Source organism: Hyposmocoma kahamanoa, unplaced genomic scaffold, assembly GCF_003589595.1.
Source record: "Hyposmocoma kahamanoa isolate Upper Pololo Valley unplaced genomic scaffold, ASM358959v1 224, whole genome shotgun sequence".
Classification (NCBI taxonomy): Eukaryota; Metazoa; Arthropoda; class Insecta; order Lepidoptera; family Cosmopterigidae; genus Hyposmocoma; species Hyposmocoma kahamanoa.
Genome location: NW_020653743.1, coordinates 11068462 through 11079386, shown reverse-complemented (window position 1 = coordinate 11079386; position 10925 = coordinate 11068462). Strand labels below are relative to the sequence as shown.

At 36.3% G+C, this 10925-nt stretch overlaps 1 protein-coding gene across 1 annotated transcript in view; it reads left to right on the top strand.

The window, feature by feature from the left end:
• Positions 1–304: 304 nt before the first annotated feature.
• The window catches only part of LOC113228285 (hepatic leukemia factor), an 11352-nt gene continuing 731 nt past the window's right edge, over positions 305–10925 (top strand). Inside the window, exons 1-2 of the mRNA XM_026461549.1 lie at positions 305–534; positions 10312–10923. Coding sequence (XP_026317334.1) covers positions 10357–10923 — 567 coding nt within the window. The 5' untranslated portion in view covers positions 305–534; positions 10312–10356. The remainder of the gene's footprint in view (positions 535–10311; positions 10924–10925) is intronic.

Below are 10925 nucleotides of genomic sequence, written 5' to 3'. Positions count from 1 at the left end.
CGTTATCAATTAATTACAGATTTCGTAGAACAAAACGCCACAAACACATGACTCAATAGCAAATTAGCTAAAAAAATCGGACACTACATTGACTCAATACCGCTAAGTAGTGATTACACAGAGCCAGGGTAAAGTTACGTAAATAAAAACCCACACTAATAAAATCACTCACACCACCATCGGTCACCCACACAACCGAGCGGGATTGCCGATGTGTGTGTGGTGCAGAACGCGAGTCGGTCGACCCCACTACACAATTCAGTCTCACTCTAGACTACGCAGTGAAGAGACGTGTCCAAGTGACTAGCGAACTACGCAACACCAGCATTGGATATTTCGTCATAACAACATTGTGATAGTGACAAAGATCTTTCAGGACGTGAAAAGTGGGAGTGTTATATTACTTTTTGCTATTGAAACCGTGAACTTGACCGCAGGCAGATCTGTGCATTGCTGTTTTTGTGATATTATGACATTGTTGCCACTATTTGGATAATTCCACACAAGGAGTCCAAGTACGCCGCAAATATTTTCGTAAGTATTTTTGAATTCTGTTTTATTATTGTTTTAATTTTAAAAACTCATTTATTTATTTATTCTTTGCTCTTTTGATCTCTTTACTTTCCAAATAAAATAAAAAATATTTTATACTAAACGATCGCCTAAAATATTTATGACAATTGGTTGTAAAATCAAAATTTCTCAATCAAAAATCAAAATTTTTCAAATTAAATTGAAAATGTACTTTTAAAATATTCATTTTCAAAATTAGAAGCAGTGTTCTTTATTATAATTAATTCTCATTAATGAGAACAAATAAAACGACTTTCAGTAAAACTGCGCATTTTCTTAGATTAAATTGATGAAACAAATTTTGGTAAAGTTCAACTAATATTGGACTTTAAATTTCGAGTATAATTTTACGACCGGAATTCCTTATTTGAAATTGCAAAATTCAAGTCATAATCCTAATATATTAAATGACTAATAAGGTTGAGTCAGAAAGATCTTGATCTTCGATGGGTTCATAGAATTTTTTCCCGCCATGTCATTGACTCCGTTCAAACAAATATGTTTACTCATGATTTTTCAATTTCGTGCCAAAAGTGTAGCGTTAATCATCATATTTGTTCGTTTCGTACATTGCTGTAAATGTTCAACGATAGCTGCGTTGTTTTTACCTTGTTTTCAATCTTTTGTTTGCGTTTTCTGCTTCCTCAACTGCGTTGCTATTATTTATCTTTGTTTACGCAGTATCCTTTGGCAACCCTATCTTGTAGATTAACAACTCCGCATTTAGAGTATTCATTTGTTTGTGTATATTTTTATACATGTCGTATTAATTCGTTGTTTACATTTTTCTGCAAATTAAATATTGGTCAGATTAAATGTGTGAAATAAAAAACTTCAAAAAAATCGAGAACTTTACGGAACTTAGTTTAATTAATAAAATTGAAAATTGGAATTAAAACTTTTTTAATGGAATATATTTTGCATATAGTTTCTTTTTATATTCCTAAAGGTAGTTAATTTCCAAATCTATCCGTAAAAATGGCGAACGGAAATTTTCGCAATCGAATTGGCAAAATCGAAATACAAATTTCGCTCCGTTAATTGGTGTATTGCGCTTGTAAGCAGGCAGGTAATGTCGTAAGCGGGCGCCTGGCACCGCGGCGCTGTCGTAAGCCATTGTGGGCCGCTTACACAACTGGTTCAAGGTTTCAATCCGTGCATTCGCCCGCGGATGTGCGGAAACCAACTGGCAACGCTTTAATGTTGCAGTTTTTATTTCTACATCTATTGACACACTAATGTTCACACTTAATTAATACGACTTATTAATTATATAACAAATATTATTGTATATTTTTCAAATTTTCGTCAACAAGAAATGTAAAGATGATTCACGCAAGCATCAAGTTAACAGCAAAATAAATGTCCCTCAAAATGTCCTTCTGATTTTACCTTCCAACCGCAAGCAAGGTAAATTATTGATCGGTGCATAGGGGCGACCTTTACTTCGACTAATCATGCACGTGAAGGCATCAACCCCTTAAAACAGAAAAACTATTTAAAGAAAAGACTGTAACAATAAACATTTTTTCCGTGTAAAAGAAGGCAGAAAAAAATGTTACTAATATAAAATATTCCATTAAATAAAGTAGAAAATTAATAAATTTCTCAATTGAAAAGATTAATTGGGTAATTTTCAGGTTAGTTTTCTCAACCTAATTTCGGTGGCAATTTTTATTATTTGCATATTTCAGAATATTATCATGAAGTATTATTTCATATTAGACTATAGTATCCTGAAATATTATTTAATACTTCAACGTAATATACTCGAATACTTCAATAATAAAAATTGCCACCGAAATTAGGTAAGAAAATTAACTTGAAAATTATCCAATATGAAATAACAAGGAAAAAATACACAAATGACTAGAAGAGATAGACATAATATTCGCATAAAAGACAATAATGTAACGACCGCTACCAGGAATATAACTTCATGAATCTCTCACATATTGTAAACAAACGCGTTGTTAGAGAATCGATCCGTTCGCAAAGGTCAGTTCGGTGTGTCATATGACGCAACGCCGCTAGGGCGTATTGCGCAACCAAGTGCAATATATGAACAAGTATAACTTAGGAAAAACAAGTCAAATTCCACACTTATCAGACATGACTCATACCGTGATACGACGTACGGACTCAATACACTTGTTCGAGGTCGTAGTCGTACGGCATAAAGCTAAAGTTCCGGAAAAAAACTCCCAATAAATATAAAGCTTGCAGCACAAAATGCATTATCTCTGTATGACGTAATGCAGGAACTAAACGCAAGGTTGTCCGGAAGGAATTATTAAGACCGTGAGGTCGGCATGCGTTGGGTTAATCATGCATTGTAACTTAAGAATTTTAACGCTCATTACATGTGTACGATCATCTGTAATTCTCTGTACGCTGTATTAAATCATCGGCCGAAATAAAACACAATCATGAATTACTAACGTAACGTTGGTGCATTTTTGCATTACGAATCCGTCAACTATACAAGGTGATGAAAATAGTGTCTTGATAACAGGAATTCCTCTGTAAGCTCCCAACTATTACTTATTATCACGAGGTCACAATTGTGTGTAGCAGAGACAAAATTACGTAAGCCTCTTTTTTTTCACGCGCAATATAACAACGCGCGATAATTTCATCGTTCCGAGGACAGGCAAAGATAACTTGACCTATTTTTTTATCTCGCTCGCTCACATTACTGTAACCTACTTAGTGATGAACACGTGTGTTAGTACCAATTGCGACAAAGTGGATCACGGGACGGGTGAGGTCCAAAGAGTTCAGTGATTGACATATGAAAATAGGACGCAATAAAGCAAACAACACGCCGTTAAGCCTACACAGCACATGAAACCGAATATTGTCGTAACTCAAAAATTGGTGGAATTGAGAAAGTTTAATATTATATTATTCATTTTACCAATGTATATATAGATAAATCAGCCACGACACTCATTTTCTTTGATACAATTTAGTTAATGCTACTGGATATAATTTGGGAATACCCAATGATTCAAACAAACTAATCTTGTTGAGTAACGAACCGAACGATTGTAAACACAGCCAAAACAATAAAGCACGTGACGCACTTGAAGTTGATTTAACAACTCGTTAGGATCGCGATTTAGCTTCCTCGAAACAAACAGCTTGTGTAACGTTAGACGCTGAAGCGGCTAAATTCGTAGAATCTAGCGCAGTGAAATAGGTTAAGTGCTTCTTAATAATGTAGCAATTAGCAGGCATGGAGCAAGGTCACTTTTAAGTAGGTCTTTGTTTGAAAACGCTTAATTATTATCATCGTTTTCATTTGGAAAATATGTATCCGGAAAAGAGGAACTAGAGGAAGGGCCTTGACACGTTTGATACGACGCTTCTAGCCGCCGCCGGGCGCGTTACGGAACACAACCTTGACACCAAACCATTATCGCGGCCCGACCGATAGAGGCCAGACCGAAATAACCCGAACCCCGCTTGTTTAATTAGGTCTTACACCGATTCGTCGCGAAAAATCGGTCAAGTATAAGCAATTTTCGTCGGGAAAACGCTTGAATCACTTCCAGAAAACATCGACCTTAAACAAAAGGTCTTGAGACAAAATAAAATTAAATATGATTAAATAACTGCAAGAAGTATAAAACATCGACGATTCTAAGACAAAACAAGTAAGTGTCGCGTCGAAAGTTTTGAAAACATCAGCATCTTGACATAATCTGTTACCATAGACAATGACGAAGTGGCGCCGACACACAAGCGGCAATAATACTATAAAATGGGATTGCCAGATAAGACTAGGCGCGTAGCTCTTATGTACTTGTAAATACGTTTGAGAGAACGTCTTCAAACGGCGGTAAAATGTCAAATCAAAGATGGCGGCCGGCCTACTTTTCTTTTTACCCGCGCAATAAACAGCGAACGTATGGAAAGTTACCGCTGTACTACTTTCTCTACTTTTTCCAAGATGGCTGCCATTATCTTTAGTGCTTAGAAGGTCAAGACCGTAGCAATTTTAATTTTAAACTGGCACAAAGTTATTAACAAAGAGGTGCCCATTTATTTGAGTTTAGATGGGCGTGCGTGCCTATGCGTATGTGTGTGTGTGTAATCTTAAAAGATTAGTGAATAAACGTTGACACTGTCTCAGACATTCTAAACATTTCCGTTTGTAATGGAAGCTGCCGTTCTGCGAACAGACTAAAAAACACTTGTTATTTATAGCTATCCGGACAACAGCTATGACCTAACCCAAGGATTCTCGGAAAAACTCATAACCGAGCTCTTCTTTGATACTTCTCCAGTAAACATTTTTGAATAGAATCAATATTCCCACGAATCCGTATTTACTGCCATCTTTAATGTTTATTGTTATAAACAATACTTCGAGACTATCAATGTTATCTCACTTCAATTTCCATAAAGTAAACTTGTAGATAATCACATTCTACAAAATCAAATTAAACCAAACCTATATTAACCATTGTAACGTGAAAACAAATTTGTTGTCATAACAAAAGCAATTTTCTCGAACAATCCAGCCACGGTCAAGGCCCCAAGGACAATTATAGACTTACACAACACATTTTCAAATCACGTTGCTGTTTATATAACGGTGTAAAGAGGAGCAAACGTGTACGTTGCGCAAGTCAACGTGAGGTTCAAGAACGCACACGTGGTTATGGCCGCGTGACCCGACCGGTCACGTTTGCCGAGGACAATCACTGCTAAGGTCAAAGGGGTGTCTAGTCCTAGACAACAATTATTAGTATTAAGTTTTATTGCGGTAGGTCTAACCCGAAGTATTCACATTGATTAGGAAATTAATTTGCAATTTTAACACTTCGTAATTTGGCAACACTAAGCAATAGGCGTTCCATTTTTTAAATCATAAATTCAAATAATTTTTCTAAAAGTATTTAAAATTTTAGCGAAACAAACATTCCACGGGCAGTACGTAATGTTGCTTCGAGTGATTTTGGCATAGTCTTCACAATTTTATGTCATTCACTGGCGCAGCCCTATTAGAAAAAATAACACAACAATGTAACACACTCGTGTCACTGAACGTGAATCGATATGCATCTATGTATCTATAACGCAAAATAATGCACTAGAAGTACATCGTTATGAAACCAACACTTATGTACTTTATGATGATCTATTTACTTTATGATAGTACGGTTAGTTACGTATATACTAGACTGGTATTTTATCTATAATAAACCATTTATTGGATAATTAATATACTTTTTGAGTAACCGTGTAAATACATAACAGAAGAAATTTTTCACGTGATAACTTAGCTTTGTAATTTAATTTTTAATATAACAAAAACATGCCTGATCTGCCGGATTAAAAACTTTTGAAACTGTTTATATGTATGTCTACTTTTGTTTCCTAACAAAGAGGTCTAACAAAATTGTGAAAAATACAGTGGCATTATGAAATTAATTACAACAACAAAGCAATTTGTTATATATGATTAATAACAACACAATATGAGTCACGTGTGATAGTGATAACTTCGTGATAGCGTTGCCTTATCACATTATTTACGTGTGACATTTTTAGACTATGACGTGAGATCGGACTTTGCTACTTTTTTATTCGATACCGACTTCGAGTGAATATAAAGGAAGAACAAAAAAAAAGTAGTTTCGACCTGACAATAAAAAAAAATAGTGTATCAAAAAGATAGTAACATGAAATATGAAACTAACTTAACTTCAAAAACTGGTATTAGCATCAAGTGACGGGTCATCAAAATCTTACATCTAAACTTAGGATATTTTACTGGACCTAGATTATAAACCAAGTCATTGTTATGTCCTAAAACTAAGACTGATGCGGAAGGGATACGTGGTCGAAGAAGCAGATGTTTTGATATCATGTTATTAATACGGGATATTAGATGATACCCGTGACTTAAGTGTTGTTTGAAATATTACAAAGATAATACTTGTTTCATTTCATGGCATTGGTATACATAAACCAATGCCAATTAATCAGATAGTTCAATAAGCACTAGTTTTATATGGAACATTGAACGATCAATAATGCTAGTTAAAAGACATGCTACCATTACAGGATACCCTCTATAATATAAATTTTTGGAAACAAAAATACAACAATTTAAATGAATAAGCGAATCAAACGTAATTTGAACATTACGATGATTAGTAATAGACTTGAAATTAATCGTAAATACTATAGAAAACAGTTTTTTTTATCACTACGTTTATTAACTATTACTGTTTTATACTTGCAAACCACTGTACGTAAATTATTAATAAGTGTGACAATGCAATAAATAAATAAACGACTTGTACCCAAGGTCATGAAATAAATTTAAAAAAATTTAAGTGTCAATATGAGCGTGCCATTTCAACAGGCGCCTCTACAACAAATTTATAATTTTTTTACAGATAAGAAATTAGAAAATTCAAAAGGGGGTACAATTAAAGAATAAAAATACCAGACTTCGTTAAATTCTAGCAATATATCAAAGCCAATGAACGAATGCAATGAAGCAAACTAGTTTCGTAATAAAACTAAGCAATGTTTAAAAATGGAACTCAAAATTACACTGTATTGCAAGTTTAAACGACCAACCATTATATCTTGCCTAACGTTACCTTGAATGTTGACGAAACTCAACATTTCATAACAGTATTACGGATTTACGTCTCTCACACCAGATGAGTATTAAAAAAAACGGTTGGTGTACCGTACGGTCCCAGATTTCGGGACAACCGTTAGAGAGTAGATGATTAGCAATAACCGTTGTCAAAACCCGATTGTAGTTGTGTAACTGTCATTGGCATTGACTATTCAGGTACTACGGGTCAATTGGTATGGAGTTTAAAATTGTTTGATTTGGGTTCTATTTTTTTTAGTGATTGGGTATTGATTCTAATAGTGTCGGTTGGACAACTTTAATCTTTTTGGCAACAGTTTTTTTTTAAATCATCATCATCAGCACATTCATAAGTCTGCTGGACACGAGACTCCACAAGTACAAGTAGTCCACCACGCTAGCCCTTTTTGGGTCGGGGATTTGACACGTTTTCCGAGGGTTGTGAACCGTCTTCATCACGATGTTTTTGTTCACCGAAAGACTCATGGTAAATTTTATTCCGAGAAACTGAGAAGTGCGGGCCCGGATTCGAACCCACGGAACCTGCTTGAGAAGCGGTAGATGAAACCTTAGGCTATCACGGCTTTTTTTAAAGTATGAAACTTAAAACTTTTAGATAGTCGGCAATCAACATTTATACCTAACATTTCGCTGCATTAGAAAGTACAACAACTTCGTTCTCTAAACAATTAGAGAACTTCTAGAAACAAAACCTTGGCCTTCAAATTACAATGTCGGTTATCCAATACGTTAAAAAGAAAACTTTTAATAAAATTCTACTGTCCGTATTTTACGATCTATGTTAAACAGTGTAACTGGTCGTTTAACTGTTTGTTCCGTCAAGCATCACCTCTAACGGGTGGATTTTTTAAACTTAGCACCTGCTGACCGTGCTACATTTATTGCTCGAAGTGTACAATAATATTTTTGTTTTTCTTAATTTTTTGCGACGAGTATTTTATGAATAAATTAAAATTTATGGTTTACAATATCTTAAGAAACTACGCCGTCATTTACCAAAAATAAATTAAAAAACAAAAAATAATGTCTTGATGTTTTGTAATGTAATGTTTATTCTTTGACATCACTAGTGATTTTCCGGTCAAAAATAGTATCTATATTTTTAACGTAACAGATGCCGTTAGAAAAAAAAAATATTCCGTACTGTTTCAAATTAACGCTTAATTTAAAAGTAGGCGGTACTAATAAAAAATGTATATTGAACAGTCATACAGAGATAACTGTATGTTATTACACTGGCACATCATAACGGCGGCGTGAAATAAATCAGCGAATTAACTGTCGGCAACGGACGGTTGAACCGGCGCATTTTTTTATATTAACTGTAATCTTTATTATCTTACCGTTGATGCTGTAAATTTACTATATGCTAATTATTTCATACATTATTTAAATTAATACGTATCGAATTAAGAAATAAAAAATGCGTGTTAATTTGTAACAATGAATGGAAACAATTAGTACAAATAAACGCTTAAAACAAAGGTACCATAAAATCATTAGGTCGATTTTATGGTGCTTTACAAAATAGAATGACATTCATAATTAAAGAAGATTCCCACATATTTTTTCTACTACACTTCACAGCCCATAAACTTGATACAAAAGCGATTCAATCTGTAGTTCTACTGACATTTCCCCCACAACAATGGCCGCCAATTAAACCCGCGATCGGAACAGTTAGTCGGCGTAACGGGTGCGCCTGCGCATCTGGGGCGGCCCACTGACACCGATGTCGTGAGCGGATCACGCGACGAAGCCGCCCCTTGACAGCAATACCACAGTGCCCCATTCTAGGGCTTTCGAATTCCATTTGACAATGGAAAACTCCAACAAAGAAAAACTTATAAAAAAGATAAAAATTCTTGAAATTCTATTTCCCCTTATCAATAAAAGCAAAGTAAGGGTGAAAAAAATTCTGTTACAGTTTCGTACCCTATCCCCTTGAAAGTGAACATCCCATCGTGTACCTAAAAACGACAAAATAAAACGTCGACGGTTTTCACGCAAAACTCAACGGAAATATGCTGTAATAAATCTTTCAGAAAGTAATACTGAAAAAAAAATCATGTATTCTGTAGACTTCCATTAATGAACATGCTAAAATTTCATGTAAATAATTTCGTATAATTCCCGGTCACGTGCAGACCGACAACAAACAAATGCACAAACCATAAAATTTGTCTTTGGAAAAAGTATAATTTTAATTTTAGAAAGAAGGCTCACGTTGCTTACGTACCCACTGCGTGTACAGGAACGTGACGCTTTTAGGTCTTTTTTCTATGCACTAGTTAGTGCCTTGCATTGTTTTAAAACTTGGAAAAAAGTGTTTTATCGTTTCGCCACAATGGCTTCTGTTTTATAGTGATTCTTCCATTGTTTTTTTTCACCTGATATCGTTCTTTTTCGACTTCCTGTCGTTGTTCCACGCATAATTGTCGATTATAGGCTATTGGCGCGGAGTGGTAACATATAAATCGATTTTGGGTTCGTGTGTAGTTACGCAAAAAGGTGAACGACTTCAATCAACCGGTGGATAATTTAACCCATATTAAATTAATAAGGTTGCCGTCGTCAGTGATACCGCCTCGCAACGCAACGTGATCGATTTTGCAATGCTCTAGAATCTAAATATTATCGCTCAACCGATTGTTAACTACCCTCACACGTTTTGAGGCATGCTCGATCTTTTCATTGACTTTTAAATAACCTTTCTCAATTTCAAATGCGTTTCATTCGAAAGTTTGATAGTGAATTCACTTATCGTTTAACATAACGGACTGATCACCTAGCAACCGAAGTTGGAAGTTTAGAAACCTCATCCGGTCGTATTTTTTTAATGTAACACGAGAAACGTGATTTATTAATGAGTTGACTAACATGAAGGGAGCAAAAAGCGTTAAATGTGGCAACACCATTATTTCACAAAGGTCCGCTACTCCACGTGCAAAGTTGCACCGCGAGCTGTTGCAACAGCATTTTTGCAACCGTACATTTTGTAAGCGACATTATTTAGACAATCTCAATCATTCGCACGTTTTTATGCAACCTGCCAGATTCCTAACATAGTTCTTCTTCTTTTACAGAACCACAGTGAAGATCCGTGCGGACCGGGTCTCGTCCGCCGAAACATGGTCGCCGAGTTTATTCTGAGTCAGCAGCAGCTGCTAGGCAGCGGAGGAACCGCTCTGGGCCCCGCTCCGCCCGCCCCTCGCGCGCCGCTACCGCCGCGCGGCCGTCTTTCAGTGTCGCCGCATTTCCCCATGGACCAAGGGCCCCCTAGCGATCATGACCACCCTGATTACGCGCCCTCCTTCGAATTCTCAAAGCGTAAGGAGTTCTTCGGGCAGCGCAAGCAACGCGAGTTCATCCCGGACAACAAGAAAGATGACGGCTACTGGGACCGCCGGCGACGCAACAACGAGGCCGCCAAGCGCTCGCGCGAGAAGCGCCGCTTCAATGACATGGTTTTAGAGCAACGCGTTGTGGAACTCTCCAAGGAGAACCACGTCTTAAAGGCCCAGTTAGACGCCATCAAAGAGAAATACGGAATCTGCGGTGAAAATCTGATCAGCATCGATCAAGTATTAGCCACTTTACCCACTTGTGACCAAGTGTTATGTGTCACGAAGAGGAGTAAGCTGTCAAGCAGTGCGCTGTTCCCGCCAGCGCCCCCACCACCGCCACAAGCTCCCCCAGC